The sequence below is a fragment of the Dromaius novaehollandiae genome, chromosome 4, assembly GCF_036370855.1.
Source record: "Dromaius novaehollandiae isolate bDroNov1 chromosome 4, bDroNov1.hap1, whole genome shotgun sequence".
Lineage (NCBI taxonomy): Eukaryota > Metazoa > Chordata > Aves > Casuariiformes > Dromaiidae > Dromaius > Dromaius novaehollandiae.
Window position 1 is genome coordinate 52,999,893 of NC_088101.1, and position 17,251 is coordinate 53,017,143.

Consider the following 17,251-nt stretch of genomic DNA (forward strand, 5'->3'; position numbering starts at 1 on the left):
AAGAATAAGAAATGTTTAAACTTTGCATGCAGTGATAAGCTCAACTAATTTGAAAAAATTCTTCATCCCTCCAGACAGAGTGAGCCTGAACTTTCTTGGAGAAGACTCCTATTTGGATTACCCACTGACCTTGGAGAAAGAGTGAGCAATATATCTATCCTACCTTCTCTTGTTTATAGGAAATGCAGTTATAGCACTTCTGCATGTTTCTGCATAGTACTGCAGTCCTGAGAGATGCTGAGGTGCAGCCTATTTGAGGCTTTTGCTGACAACTATATCACCTCTATTCTCACCTTACTAGGGTACAGTGGGCTCAAATATACTTGTGAATATTCAAAATGTAATCTCAGATCAATATCTTGAAAACAATCTAACTTCCAGCTAAGTCCTAAGGAAGCAGAGTAAGTGCACAAAGTAGCATCCAAGACAGACGCACTCTCTTACACACACACACAAATAAGCATAATATTTTAACTCATACCTGATCATGAGACTAATTTCTACAACACTAAAGTTAAAAGCTGCAAGATATTTTGAAACTGAAACATAACATAGAACAAGAGCAGCTGAAAAATGTCATACTTCAAACTACATGCAGACATTTAGGAGAAAATCTTAGAGATTCAGACCATCTGATCTGAAAGTTAAATATAGGTTGGCTGCTTGCCAATTCCATTAACCACACTTGAGGGGGATTTCTGTTATACTCTTATATAACTAACATCCACCCTATTAAATAAATCTGCTATTTAAAAAAGCAAACAAAAATGACAACTTTATCCTACATAAAATAAAGGGACATATTTGCTTAGAGAAGGGGTAGGAAGCTAGAGCACTGTTGCAAGTAAATTTATTCATTTTAAAAAGACTTCTGATCATATTATTTGTCTGTATCAAAAATAAAGAGAGCAAGAAATGCTGGAGTTTCCCCCCCATTCTTATCAAAATTGTCCCCATCTTACCACTTATTCTGAATTTTCCTATTGTCTCTCTCCATCAATTCCTGATTTTCCCCCTAATTTTTCAATCCATTGAAGCAGTTCTTGGCAATTACAATACAGCTCCATATGTCAATGCTGGCAGGGAGGATATATCCAACAGCTGCTACATCCCTGCACCTCACAAAACTTCACCTGCACAGGCTCTGCTGCTTTCATCCTGGCTCCCACTCTTCTTATTCTTTCTCCGATTAGCACAGTACTACTTCTCCGACTGGGAAGGCCAGTAAACACTTCCTTTACAGACCTAGTGCAGCTGCCACTGTGCTGTCTGGACCAGCCGGAAGAGGCTGCCCTGACAGCGGAGTGGAAAGAATGCTTCAGCATAGCAAAAACAAAACTCTTCAGTTTGACATCCTGGGACCACTAAAGCAGTCACTAGTGGCACATCATCAAAACTAGGCTAGTCGCAATGAAAGGTATTCCACGCTGTTCATTTACATGTCACCCAAGGGCACGATGATCATATAGTGCAATCCCATGACAATATTAGTCACTTGGATTATTATCAGAACAAAACTATTAGTTTCTACACTACACTGATGAAATGAGAAAAATATCCACCCCCAAATGCAGGAATGTGAGACATATTTATATACACACATCTATACATATAAAATATATGTGTGTATAAATATATTTGCATGCACGCAAACACACACATGTATATATAGCATATATAAACTTTTCTTTAATTTTTAAGTTTTAAAAATGACATGACAAATGCAATTACTGCATATATCCAAAAGGCAAGGACACAAGAGAGAAAATTCTGACTACTCATAATTAAAACTAGAAACATGAGGTTGCCCAATTATGCTCTCATCAGTCTCCTTTTCCTTCAATACACAGTATTATATTCATGAGTCCCTTGATTATACACACTGTATTCCACATTATATAAGACTAGAAGAATGTGAAAAACCCATTACTAACAATCAATTCATTGTATGAGTTCACACACAGATTCCCCAGAATTTCCTACCGTTCTAATTGCTGTAGGGATTCCAGATTCATCTACCGGGCCAATCCCTGCATAATGTGGAGCTTTAATGACTGTAATTTTTTTCTCTTCCTCTGAGGATCTACAGATGGGTATTGTACTGGTGGTGGTGCTGCTGCCAACAGCCTGAACATGCTGTGAGTACATCTCTGTGGGCTCTGCAAAGATAACGTGACAGAATGTTGTATAACGATACAATGGTCATGCTTAGCAGCTACACTTTACAGTTTCAATGTGCTGCATAAAGATTGACGACAATCTAAGAACCACAAACATACACATTTCATAAAAACGTTACCTCAACTGGGGCTTCCCCCTGCTTAATCTTACATCGCCAAAGCTAAAAGCATGGTAATGTATTAGGCTATTCAACTCAGAATTTCTTAGGTTAGAGGCACTTCTTCATAGCCTCTTGGTCACACAAAAAGGAAAAACAACCCACAAGCCCAGCAAAATCTATAGAGACACAGTGGTAGCACACCCTTTTTCCTTATAAATCAAACTTGCATCTTTCCTACTCATCCTCTGAACTAGTGATTTAGTTTCAATACTTCTCCTCCTCCCCAAAGCAGCACAATATAGAAAAAGTGCCCCACTCCTGGGATGTGTCATATGAAATTCTCTGGTGTTGTAGATGAGGTACTTCTCTCTTGCCTGCAGGAAAAAAAGCCGTATTCCTTCAAGCACTGTGTTTCAGTAAATAATCAGTGGGCTATTACAACTAAGTACGTTTTTGCACAACAGCAGGTACAGCATTTGTCAGACATTCCTACTACAGGATAAATTAAAGTAGAAGGTAAAGATAAGTGTTTCTAGCACTACTGGTGAAAATTACAATTGCCTTTCATGTAACATTAAAATCCTTTGATTTTTCAGAAGCAAAAGATTTGAGTTGTGATATAATTCAGTGAAAAGTGTCTGGTTACTGAAAGCTCTAATTTTAATTCAAATATTTCTGTCTCCTCCTACTGCAAAGAGTTGCATTTGGCATGACTGTTTCAGCTGTTTACTCAAGTTGGAAATCCTGTAAATAACCCAGTACTACACATATATGGCGAGGGGCATCTCTGTGTGGCAAATATCTGAATACTTGGGCCTTTTTCCCAAAGTGCATGATGTTAAATTTAGAAAACATTTGGGATTTGAGCCTTCATTATTTGTAGGCCTCAAACTGCTGCCATCAGTGGGATTTTTTCCATGAGCAAGGAGAATAAAGTCAGGCTGCTATTATGGAACATAAAACTTCAGCAACACACAGGAGTCATAGGAAAACACTTTATTTGTTTCAGGTGTTTCTAAAACAAAATTGATAAAGAATTAGATCAGGAAAATGGAAGCAAATAACCTAGAACTTTGGGATGTGGAGAAACCCACGCACACAGGTTTTGTGCTTCTTACTTAGACATAGTTAAGCATATTTACCTAAGCCTTAAGTCTCAGAGCCAGAACTGTCATCTAAGCTGCCTGTCTGTACAGCAAAGTAGTAAACTTTAGGATCACATTCAAAGTGTTTTTTGCATGTATACGCTATCTAAATATGCAAACGCTGGTGAAAAAAGTGGCAAGCAAATGACTGTACTGGCAAAACCGGATTGTACTGGCAAAACAGAAAGCCCCTTTATAGGGCTGATCATTTAAGTATTTAAAACAAAACAATAAATAATGAGCTACGAAAAACAAAACAATAAGTAATGAGCTACGAAAAATACATAAATAAGTTATAAACTGACAGGACTTCAGGTGTTTAAAAGCCCAGACACTCATGCTTTGTAGTAGTGTTTTTGCTGCAGATTATGGGAATCGCGGGGAGAAGCAACATACAAAACTGGTCATTGGTTTTTAAAGCAGGCAAAATCTGATGGGGGCTATGCAAGTTGAGACGTGTTGATAAATGCTCTCTTTCCTCAGCAAAAGTATTAAAAACACGGTGAGAGGCCACTCTCATGCACGTAAGCGATACAACTTAGTAACTCCATTTCAGGAGTTACCATATCTAACAATAAATGCTATTATTTTTTGCATTTTTTCCCCCAGGGTAGATGAACAGACAATACCTTCATTATGGCTATAGAGTACTCAGCAATTGTTTGCAATCCTGGCCAAACGAATCGGAATATGCTGCATAACGTAGAAAGTAAACATTATGTGCAAGGCTTACCCATCATCCTGCCATGCTGCATGATAACAATGTTGGAATTGAGAGAAGCTGGTGGAGGGAAAGCTGAAGAAGGGGAAAAAGGCCTTTGAAAGTGACTCACTGGGCTGGCAGCAATGCCAGAGTTCCCATTCACTGCAATCTGAGCCTGAGGGAGACAAAACAATATCCCATTAAACTACACATAAAGCCCTCAGATGACCATCCCTGCAACAAGTACCAGTTGTCAGGTACCTAGCTGCAATGGGATCTGCATTCACTGAAATACAAAACTCCTCACAAGGCAAGCAAAATATGTTCCTCATACATCTTATACCTCCTCCCTTCTCTCCTTGTAAGTGCTGCCTGTGAAGCATACTGAAGTCAGGGGGAGGTGACAGAAAGACCGTGGTCAAAGCAGTGAGGAAGAGCTGCACAAACAAGGTCTGCGTAAGTGACATCAACATAAAATGAAGATGGCAGTAAGAGTTCCTCTTGTAACGCAACAAAGGCTGCCTGCCATGGGTTGCTCGCTCCATGAGATGCATTCCCTTGATACGCATGCTCGACTCCCATTGATATTAATGGGAACTCTGCATGCAGACTAAAGGGAAAAGTCTCATTAAGAGCAGCTAGGAAAGTGAGCCAAAGCCTCCTTTAAAAAGTGGCAGAAAGCACAAGCGATTATGGGATGCTGAAGCACAATCTATCACAATAAAAATAAATGCCACTGATACATCCCCCTCCCCAACAGCACAAGAGAGCAAAAACAAATAAATGAAATGGGAAAGCTAAGCAAATTGGCAATATAGCAGCACAGCAAGCCAACTGTGCTTTAGTCACAGGAGATGTTTCGGAAACAATCTGCTTCCCTGCCCCCAGGTTTAGCATCCACACATCTGGGCTACAGCACTGTTTTGGGGAGTACCGCAAGGATCAAAACGGAGATATCGAGGAGGTGTACCGAATGAAATGAGACAGCAGTAAATACTTAACAGGAAAGGGTGATTTGCTTTGTACAACCCCTCTTTTCAAACAGAATAGTTATTTTCTTTACATCTGAACAAAACTGGGAGCACTAAAAGCTTTGCTCAGTTTTATGTAACAAGAGAAAAGAATTAAGACAGCACAAATATGAGAGAAACTATGAATGTTATTAATATAAAATGAGACTATTTGGTACAGCAAATAAATAGTAAAAGTTATATTAAAAGGCATATTATTGTTATATTTAAAAATAAAGTAATTGGCTCATGACATGTTTTGAAGACAACCGATTTAAAATTTTTAACACCTCAGCTGCCAATGGCTAAGAGACTAAAGCAAGTTCTGGCTCCTATGCAGGCATCATGTGAACTCACAGATGCACTCAGGGTTTTACATTTTAATGCCATGTGTTAGAACTGAGTTGAAAAAGTTTGCCTTGTGGTGATGTCTCTATTAAAACTTTTAAGTTTAAATGTTTCATCTCTGAATAGTCAAGATACAAAATGTAAATGAAGTTAGCTTTTTGCACACCCATCCTCCAGAAGTACTTGAACCTATTAGAATACTAGAGTTGAATAAGCTCAGTGGGAACATTTCAAGAGACAAGGAGGAATGTTTTCAGTTGGGGTTCCCAGATGAGGCCATACATTGCTATCCTAGTTAAGGGGTTAGCCTGTTCTCCTTTCCTACATGCTGCCATTTTTGGAAAACTTGTTTATAGACAAGGCATTTATTTACCATGGTAATTTTTTCTCTGAAGAGAGTAAGAGAACTAGTGCAAGTTCTTTCTGAATTGGAAAGCTATTCCCATGAATTTCTGTAATAAAACATTTAGATCTTTGTGTGATGGGCTTTACCAAACAGCTGTGTCTGACAGCATGGCTCATATGCTACACAGTGCTCTATTATGGTAACAGGATGCACACAAGTAGCTGATGGACATCAGTCATGAATGTATATGTGGAATGTCCATATATGACAAACAGTTTCACCAAACTGGAAGTATTTCTCAGCTCAATGGGATGACCTCCAACTCTTTCAGGCTGTTCTTTTTCCTATGCTCCTTCTCCATCTATTTTTCTTCCAGTATACTCCACCAGTCCTCTGCTACTGGCAAAGCTACCTACTTCTGTCTTGAAAAGGTTCCTTTCAGGTACCAGGTTTAACCTTCCTTCCACATGCCAGTTCTGGTGTCTGCACATGGGGAGGAGCAGCTGCCTGGAGCTCTGACTCAGAGCAGCCAAACAGCAGCTAGTTGGCACTGGAGCTGCTCTCTGACTCCCCTGCTCACACAGGCAGCAAAGGGAAAGAGGACCTCACTACAGAAGTCTGAGCAGCTCTGTGCAACAATGCTGCACAGCCCACCCCTGGCTGCAGGACAGTGTATGAGGCTGAAATATTTAGATCACTTCAAGCTTGTAACAGTCCTGGGTTTGGGGAAAAAGGCAAAATCTAATGTTTATTCCCATTAAGATTCCATTTGATTCCACAATTTTGAACTACATAAACAAAAAGAACCCATGAAAATTACTTTAAAGGGGAAATGTTCACAACTGGAACGGAATCTAAGAGAAAATAAATTCCCAAAACAGCTGTTCCCTGATTTTTTTTTAAAACTCCAATTCTAAATAAAAGATGGAATAAGAACTTTTTATTTTATAATTCTCATTTATACATTAGGTTTTCAAAGAAACAAAAATCTGTGGCTATATGGTTTTCTCAGTTGTTTTCAGGTACAAAATGGAAAGGGGTCTCCTTTCAGAATGATGATCATCACAGTATCTTTATTTGCAGGGGCAGAGCCACTAATAAAGCATGCACATGCAAGCAAGCGTGACATCACAGCCTTCCCGTTATTTTCTCAGTTTGTGGATACATTTACAGTCATTTGGCTCTCCTCTACACAGAAATGGAGACATTGACCCTTCCAAACTGCAAAGAGATGGGTCTTGCCAGCAGCTTAATCTCTCTGTAAGGATCTTAGGGCTGCCTGGGGGTTTTTGTCCTTTGATGGAAGATTCATCCTTTTCTCCTTGTCCATTAATGGCAAAACACTGCTACACTGACACCTGCCTGGCTGTTCCTAAGAGTGGAAGTGGTGATCAGACCCGACTATGGTAGAGCCCTCTGCAGGGAAAAAGGAAAGGACTGTTCATTTTAGCTTACAAAAACATTTCTCAAAGAAAAACAGAGTTATCTGATTTTTTCAGAAGTAGCTTAGAAGAAAACATAGATGCTCCATGCATCCCATAGCTAGTAGCCAGTCAGGTAGTGGTTGTGTGTTGTTACTTCAGTACCAGTCCATACTGAACATGCTATCTCTGGTTACAATGGCCAGGTTGTATGCAGATTTACAGTGCTGATTCTGACAGCTTTTACATGCCTGTTATCTTTTCTAAACAGCATCCAGAGCAGTGACTACAGATAGTCACCTAGAGAGTGAGCTATTTGCAAGTTTTTGGGTTCAAACTACTACTAAGAAAATTCATACAAAACTTTAAAAATATATACACCTTATGCTCTTTTTAGTCTAAGTGCTCTGTTTAGACTTGTAAATGATTGCACTAATACTTCAGCATGCTAAGTTCAAGTTAGAACACTGTTGTGACCCAGTGAAACTTTGGTCTCAGCACAACTTTCAGTTTTTCATTCAGCACCAGATTGCTAAATCTAAATGAAGGCTCAATTCTGACTCATTTTAGTCATACAGATAACCGCAAAAGAAATGAGAAGTGATCTAGATTGGTACTAAGTTTTATACCTTCTCTATTTACCCATACATGAGTGTGCTAAGCTACAGAAAAGTGCATGTACACAAAACAAACATGTAATTGGATACTGTTCTCCTTGACTTAACCAAGAGAAAAGTAAAAAGATAGTTAAATACTATGAGATTATTTATGAAGTTCACTCCTGTAAGAAACTGTGCTTAGGAAAAGGAAAGGTTAGTTAGAGGAAAGAAAACAGAAGCAACTTCATGCAGTCAGTGGTCATGGCTGGAGGAAAAAATTGTGTTAAGTATTGCCAATATTTACTATGAATTTATATGAAGTTATATTAGTGAAATCTGTACCTCAGTATAAACCAAGAAATGGTAGTAGCCAAGAGGCTGCAACTCTGCAAACCTGTAAACCACTAATAGTATTTTAAACAAATCTGTTCAAAATCAATAGACCTCTTTCATTCAGTGCGTTTGGATCAGGTATTTACTGAATGACTCGTTTATTCCAAATGTTCAGTACACCTTGGCTGAACACTGATCTGTGCAACAACTTGGTATCAATTCACTGGCTATTACCAAATCTGCTATGCAAATTATTTTTGTTAATAATTGTTGCAAAATGTATTCTCAGACTGTGAGCACAGGAAGCTATTAACAGAATACTTGTCTGAATAATGGGACAACAGACAAATTGGAATTCTTTTCCCCTTTGACAACCTGTTTGAACAAAACTGAGGAGGAAAAAATGGAAGGATAATTACATGAGAAGTGGCAGCAGTGTTGGTTAAGGTGGTGCCATCTGACACAGCAGACATCTGGCTCAAGGTTGGGGAAGGTGTTTCAGAGCAGTCAGTAGTATCATAGCTACAAGTCTGTAGCTCATCTAGAATGGCTGTGGAGGACTCGCTCACTGTGCGGGAGGAGCACTCGCTCATGGCAGAGTCTGTGCTTACAGAGGCTGTTTCGTTCCTGTGGATAATACTTTCAGAAGCTAGGAAGGGGTATTTATATGAAAACTGTGAAAGGGCTGGGGTTTTATAAAAGCGTGAAGGCAAAAAATCATCAAGCGTTGGCAAAGAATATGGTACTAGATGGGTGCCACTGTCTGGTGAGAAAGAGGCTCTGTTAACTGGTACCACAGGAGGAGGAAGAGGCAGTGGAGAAGCTTCTGTTGCTGTTTGTCTGTGTGTCTGTGAAGCATTTACCTCCATCACAGGGGCAGTTACTTTCTGGTTTCCAAGCTGAGTTTTGAAGGAAAAAAAAAATAAGAAAACAGATTACCAAATGAATAAAAACTTTTCCCTTTGCCTCTTGCTGTGTGTAGGAGAATTACAAAAGCGTAAGCTTTTCAGCAGCCCTAGGAAGTTCACATTCACATGGATTAGGAAAGAAATTAACCACGCTCTATAATAAAGCAGAAAAACATGAAAGAAAGGAACACAAAAATACTACTGGAAGCAATGCCAGAAACCATAGTGCACTTGGGATGAATATTCATAATGTGTTCCATATATTAAATGATCTCAGTTGAGGACTGATGAGGTTCACACTATTTTATACTTTACATAAATATGAGACTAGTGAATGCCATATGTTCATTTTATTTGTCAGAGGAATAAGGGATCTGCAATTCTGATCTCCAGAAATGTTGTCCCTTTTTTCTCAAAGAACAGATATCGTTGAGATGAACTGTAATATACAGATTGGCAAGACCATAAGCTAAATGGAAACCCTAGAATTGAACGTTCTCATGACCTGCAAACAATAGATTACAGAGGTTTTTTTCTTTTTCCTTTTATGACTGAATACATCTTTGCCAGTGCCTCACTGATAAAAATGTTTGGATGGCCTTAGAATTTCAAGCACCCTGGAAGCACCCTGTCAGCCTACTGCATAACAACGTAAGGATAGAAGCCTTTTCAACATTAGAGGACACAAGGATTATTAGGGTACCTGGTTTAAATGTGAGGAAGACAAAGGATTGGGAACAGAAGAAGGGGACAGGGATGATTTAGTACTGAAACAAAACACAGCAGTTGGTTGGCTTCAGCATCATTCTATAAGAGAATGTCCTCATGAGAGCACTTCTGATAATCTGCCACATAATGTATGAACTTCATGGTCTCATGTTTCAAACCAGTCACAGGACACTGGGTTTGAACTAGTCTTGTATCTGCAACTTCTTTTTCAATTAAAGATATGTGAAAGGCATGTTGGCATCCAATCTTTGTTAAATAGCTGTACAAATCCTTCTATACTGTCAGCCACAAGCTTTCCATCAAGTTCTTGAATATGTCAAAATCCTACCTACTTCAGCACTAATAGTTTCACTTCTGATAGGGCTAAGGAACCCCTGAATAGCTTCAGGGAAAGAATATTCAGAATTTTAAATTTACATAAAATAGAGGACAGTAAGATACCAGATATAGTAATTGCTACTTGAAAAATCAACTTTTATTCAAAGATATCACATTGTAATTGATGATACCATGCTTATTTCTTGTGTTTTGGAGTATGCGAATATCTTTAATCTTCTGAAAATGTTTTAATCTAAAAGATTAAAATACCATTTTGGCATTTTAATCCACAAACTCAAAATATCTTTAAACCCCTTATAGAAGACTTGGAACACAACCCAGACTGTACTGCTTATTAGAGGTCATTGGGGGCCCAGTTCCGTAATTCTTGCTGAGATCAACTGGAATTTACACAAATAGCCTTAATGAAGTAAGACCATCAGTATGAATAAACATTTCAAAAAGAATCTTAAGCAAGTGAACAGATATCCATCACTTCTTCCATATGGTTTGAAAAAACTGTTGGGCGCTACTGGACCTATGCAGTACATGAAAATAGTCAGAAGCTACTGTTAAAAATCAGCAGTTACAGCAGGAAGAACCTTAGCTGAACAGCTTAAAGTCCAAATCTTATTCTGAGCAATGTTTCAAACCTGCTTTCCATACAGTAAGTCCAAAGAGATTACTACTTATTCAGAAAACTGATAAGTGGGCATATGACTGTAAAAGGACATTTGAGTTTTAGAGATAACTAATTTGCCAATGGAAACTTCAAAAGAACAATGGAGTACTATTAAAATAATTTCATGAAAAGCAATCACATACAGAGCCTAAACAGCTGGTTATATAGCATAACATATTAGTGGCTTAAGATGCATGCATTTATGCACATACACAAAAATAGTATGTAATGGTGCACAATTTTTCAGCTCAGTTAGATACATAATGGAAATACGGAACTATCATTCATGCTCAATTTCATCATTCAAGTCACAATTCAAGATCTCCAGCAAAAGACATGAACCAGGAGGTAATGCAATTAGGAGGCAGTACCAATACGAAGCTCTGAAGTCCTTGAGACAAGATATCCTCTCAGCAGCCACAGAAGTAGTTAGACATGTCTGAGCTAAAATATCTAAATCAATCTCTAAATTGTTATGATAACAGGTAACTCTGGAGACTCAAGAAAACTAACAAGCCTTCCAGATTCAAACTGAGATTACTGCTTGCATGCTTGAGAAAAGGAGGGACAGACAATACAAGAAAGGATATTCAGGGTGCATCCAGAGAGTAAACGAAATTGGATTCCCAAAGAATTAAATACATTGTGTTTGGCAAACAGTAGCTGATTTCACCAAGCCAAATTCTTAAAAAGAACATAATGTTATCCTTACAATGTGGGTAAAAGGAAAGCAGCAATTCTAATTACTGATTCCCAACATGAAGTTTCACAGCTTTATAAAGTAAAACTTTAATATTCTGTCTGGCTGGTGCAGCCTTTACCCTGTGGTAATGTGAGTGGTTGAAATGGTCACTGAAACCTACGTTTTTGAAAACAGATTCAATCATTAAAAAAAAATGGATCTCTCTCAACATGAGTTTTGGTAAACTCTAAATAACAGGAACATCTGGCTACTACTAAATCCATATTTATCACCACTGTGAAAAACACATGGACCAGGCTGAACGCATTCAAAAGATCTTTAAATACTGGTTCCATTCAGTGTGCTTCAGATTAGGTTTGTTATTGCCGTAGTCCAAGAAATGCTAACAGAAGTCAGGTGGATTAACTGCCAAACAAGTATTTCATCCATTAGAACAATGAAAAATTACTTAAATTGCATAATTATCTTGGGCTGTGGAGCTGATGGATGCAGTTTCACTACTGACACTTGAGAGAGAAATAAATATCAATGCAGTCTGAGTGAATTTAAGATCTTAAGTAAAGCTTTTTGCTGTTCCTTAGAAATGCTCACCTTCCATAGAACAGTAAAATGTCAGGGCTGAAGCACACAGTATCCACCCAATTCACATGAACTAGACAGATGACCCTATTATCGGTTTTGAAACCAGTCACCTACCATTTTAATGTAAGATCTGTGGAGTGGTGCAAGGTTACTAGTAACACCAAAGTGCTGGCCTTGCTTCAATAGTCAAGACACATGGAGAGACTCAAAGATAAGTGAATTCATTTTGTTAATACATATGCAAAGTTTAGTAGACAACATTCAAATTACACCCATACGCTTACACAAATGGGTAAAAATACCTCTTATTTTTCATTGTTGCAAGCTGATGTCAAAATTTCCAAACTAATCCTGCAAGTTATATTCCTATATCCAGTTTTATTAACTAACCCTCATATTCTAAATTCAATATAGGGAGGGTGTTGAGCACCCATGAAAAACCACACCAATGAGACAAACGAAAATGAAAATTAGGTGCTCAATTTTCTTGGCTTGCTGCCTGTCCTTGAAGTGTTAAAACCTGTCTCCTCTGCCTTCTGCATTACTCAGTACCTTGTCAATACATAATAAACAGTAATGTCTATATTACATAAATCTATTTAGAAACAACTTTTTGAACTCCAGGCTCATTTTCCTAGATTGACATGTCTACAACTACAAGGCTGGCAAAAGAAACACTCTTATAAACATCCAGCATAACCACCTTTACTCCTCTATGGCACCAGTACTAAGCCAAGTGCTCGCTCTTCTATGGAATTCAAGCAAGGTTTTGCAGCCTCAGTTTTAGAGGGTGGTATCCAGAACGAGACAGATGAAGCCAGGAACAAAATGAAGGATAAAAGTGACAGGTGTTTATTCCAGAAGATGCAGCTCAGAATTCTTCATCAGTTTAGAACATTTGTTTATAAGAAATTTGTACAACAAAAGTTATCTCCAGTCTCATATTAACAAATACTAATTTCTCTGTTCATATAGATTAGGATATTTCCCCTGTGTTTGCAGCATGATACAGAGTAACAGCATCTCTCAAGACAGTAGCAATGTAAAAGCCCCATGTTAAGTAACTTGAATACTTCTCTCTTTATATATGCCTTTAAGGGGTTTAACCTTTCTGAGTAGGAGTGTTTACAAAATGTCACTCAGTGAGTCATACCACACTTCTGTGTGCTCCTAGAGTTCCAGCACACAAGCTCTGAAACAAAGTGCAAATAGGAGCAGAAACATGACAAGATACATGCCAGAATATTGCAAAGTTGTTCTCCACCAACTTCCTGGACCATATGGGACCATATTGGCTGTCTTTTTTTTGCGCTCAGCTGTATTTTTCCATACTTCGTGGCTTCATATAAACATATACACAGACACCCACACATGAACAGTATTTAATCTATTCTGTATATCTTATTTACTACCTCTTAAGAAGTGATGCCCCACCACTCCCATCTCATCCCCCTCCAAATACATAAACCAGTTGTGGAGGGGTAGCTGTTTGCTTTTATAGAGCCCTTCTAGATGTTTTTCTTCTTGAGAATTTCTGTGAAAGCTTTGAACATTGCTGGTGGGCCTAATCTATAGTCTGAAAGCATCCCTACAGGATTTAGCCTAATGAGGAGCGATTTTGCATTGACAGCCTACGATCAGTATATACACAAATGTTTTAACTGCTGTGCAAAGTCCTGTAGAGCTCCCAAAACGAAAACCTTGAGAGCACTATCATTCATAGATGCTACACAGTTGATCTGTCCGAGAGAAAATGTGAACTTTAGCTCTGTATCTCACAGTAGTTGTAAAGGCAATCACAATTTTTGGCACAGCTAAAAGACATCTAAGATTTCAACCAGAGATCTCAATCAGAAATCTCTCTAGACATATAGCTGTAGCCTCCATTTCTAATAGTAGCCCAAAACATTTTGGCTTTGGGACCTCACCTGATGCAGAAGTTTACAACACCTCTCACATTGGTTTGTGGTGTGGTTTTAAGTATATTATTTTAACACAAAACTAGCAAAACCCACTAGTTCCATTGCTCAACTGTGATGCCAGATATACCTCCTCATACTCATATTTAGAAGTATTTTCAACTGTCAACATTAGGGAGAACGTGTCAGCTGAATTTTGCAAGCAATAGCTCTACAAATGGATGTGGCTTGAAAAGCTGACTACATTCCAAATAATCCCTGTAATTAGCTCAAATTTTTATTTTATTCAAAGAACTGCAGTTGACATTTCCAACCTTTCTCCCCACACAATGAAACCAAGGAGATAAGAAAAATAAGTTTGTAAAATTGTCAGACCACCATAGCTACTATTTTATTCTGACTTTTTTGTCACCTCATCATGGAACTAAAAGAGATTCTAAAATTAAAAAAGCTATTGTGTAATTTTGGCCTCTTGCAGGTATTTTTTTAAATAGACCAAGATTACCTGACATGCACATACAAGTTATATGCTTGCTCTTAGTATTTACTGTGATATTTGACAGCATCTCTTAAAACAAAAAATATACAGGCCCTTCTGTGAGACTTTTGGCATCTTTCCTATACTGCATTATTGGCACTTTGATTTCTCCTAGATCAGATCAGCATGCTTAAGAAGTTTCACCACAACAGGCACAGAACACATGCCATATAGGGTACACAGAGAGACACTGAAGATATAATGTGTTATGATGCTTGATATAGAGGTGGCTGACTCAAAAGATTTCACTCTATTTCCTTATAAAAGGCTATCACACACACAGCAGACAGTGTGACTAGCTTTGCTGAATGCACAAACTTGACTCAGAAAACATATTTTGGTGGGCCTAGCAAATTGGTAGAGTTGCATTGGGGGGGAGGGGAGGGACCAAAAACTTCTCTATGTATTATCCTTCCAGCACCTACAGCAGCATAATGCCTTTAATGCAGAAGGACCACTCAAACAGATGCATCACCTACAACTCACCAATTTCCTGTTGTGCACCTGCACTCCATGAAATGCTCACAGAGGAACAAGGAAGTTACCTTCCAGCTCAGCTGTGTTGAAATCTCTGGTTTTTTTTTTCTCTTTTTTTCTTTCTTTTTTTTTTTGGCAATATCCTTCCAAAAACTTCAGGTTTTGTTCAGTTCTGTTTTGATTCATACAACAGGTAGTTTTACCCAGAAAACACAAGGTCTAACTTTGATCATGTAAGTATAACTAAACAGAGAGTTAAATGATTCATGAATGATCTAAAGTAAAAGATGGAAAAGTTAAATATACCACATGGCATTCTGCAGCCTGTGCAGAAGGAAGAACTGTAGACTTTTGTCCCAAATCCTTTGAAGGCATCTTTGAAGTGTCTGGAGAAATACTAGGTGGATGTTCTTGGATTTCAGGCTCTGCTTTATTGTCAGGGATGGGAGCTATCTGAATGGAAAGAGATGCTGTGTGTATCTCAGGCACAGGGTTACAGGCAGGTGAAACAGGCCTTTGTGGAAATATTGGCACTTCAACAGGCTTGAGCTGTTGCTGTGTATTACAATGAATGCTACTTGCTGGGTCTTGTGTCCGGGTTAATTTCAGGGTAGATATCCTACGCTTTTGAGACTGCTGTCTGTGGCCTTGATAGAGAGTAGCACTAATGCCAGCTACCGTGCTCGTGCCCACACTGGAGGTTGAGGCCAGTGGTTTAGTGATTTTTTGCACATAGGACATGCTTGTGTTGGATATTTGAGAAGACATTGTCTTCTGGACAGACTCTTCGTTAGTACAGTAGGCAGTATCTGTGGGGAGGTGTTTAGCTGGCCCAGTTGTTACTGCCAGGAGATTAATTCTGTCCTTTTTGTGATTAGTTATTCTTGCTCTCTGAAAACTTTCTTTTCTAGGGGGTGGCAGAGGTGCCTTATTTGCCAAAAGCATCCACACACAGCAAAATAACATTGAAGAAGAAACAGAAAGAAAGTAAATGTTAGCAGGAAATATAACTCAAAATTGACTTATCTTCAAAAAAAGGAACTAATGCCTCATCCCAACATTGTTCAATTCAATGGAAAATCAAATTATTCAGGTTCCTGACACTTTTTGGTGTACAGAGTTGTACAGCTGGTGTTTAGAAAACCAGGCATTCCACTTGCTCACAAAAAGAGTGAACTGGGATCAGAAGGGAGCCTACAATGGTCTGGTTTTTTTTTTTTTTTTTTAAACAGTTATTACTGAATGAGAATTAATACTGTGAAATTGTTCAGATGTGTAAATCATTTCTAAAATTACTCCATGATCTCAGCTGACAAGCTGTTATTCACAGCTCACACATACATACACACACACACAGAGCCTTTTAAAACTTTTGAATTAAAATAGTAACAGAAGGTGTATTAACATTGAAATGTTAATCTTTTTGGACAGATAAGTATGCTTCCAAGTTAAAATTTTTTAGCATGCTCTAATTATATCATTCTGCAAAATAGGCAGAAACATTATCTATCTTAGAATTAATAAACTTTTTTCCTCAGATATTATTTTGATGACAGATGCATTTCTCTGGAGTGCAAAATATTAATAAATACTCTTTGATGTCCGAGAACACTCCTAAAAGGCTTTACTTGTGTATGACCTACTTACTTCAGCATGCTATCTTACTCTCTGAAAGCAATTTGTCTTACTTAACCTGCAGACATGCACCCTGGGTGCATGGGCATTTATCTATGCAGTAAAACAGTTTTAACAACCCACATCCACAGGTGACTTGCACTGTCTGGAAGACATCAGGATTATGTTCTATAGGGGTACCCCTTCTGTATGTGGTATTTCCCCAGATTAACCCATGCACAAAATACCAAAGCATAAAACTTGGAGCGTTCAGATTACCTGAGTTGGTGATTTTTTATCCTGTAGGTTTGGCCGCACACTCCTAAAACCTTTTGCTGTGAGAGATGAACTGCTAGTGTCTCCATTCAGTGTCTCTCTACTTCCATCATTATATGATCTCCAAGCTTTTTGTGAGAAAAAACGAATCAAGTCAATTTTTGTAATTAGCAGATCTATATATTGCTATCATGAAAAGAAATCTAGTTATTAAACTATGGAAACATTTAGCAATTACACAATCAACAATGCTGCTGCTATTATCAAAGAAGTTACAAGAACAAGCTTTAAGCTGCCACTTCTATCTTTAAAATTAAGA

The 17,251-nt window shown here is 38.2% G+C and overlaps 1 protein-coding gene across 1 annotated transcript in view; it reads right to left on the reverse strand.

The window, feature by feature from the left end:
- SORBS2 (sorbin and SH3 domain containing 2) overlaps positions 1–17,251 on the reverse strand; it is a 168,951-nt gene that overhangs the window by 59,700 nt on the left and 92,000 nt on the right. Inside the window, 5 exon segments of the mRNA XM_064511053.1 lie at positions 1,984–2,159; positions 4,160–4,304; positions 8,606–9,085; positions 15,349–15,969; positions 16,936–17,060. Coding sequence (XP_064367123.1) covers positions 1,984–2,159; positions 4,160–4,304; positions 8,606–9,085; positions 15,349–15,969; positions 16,936–17,060 — 1,547 coding nt within the window.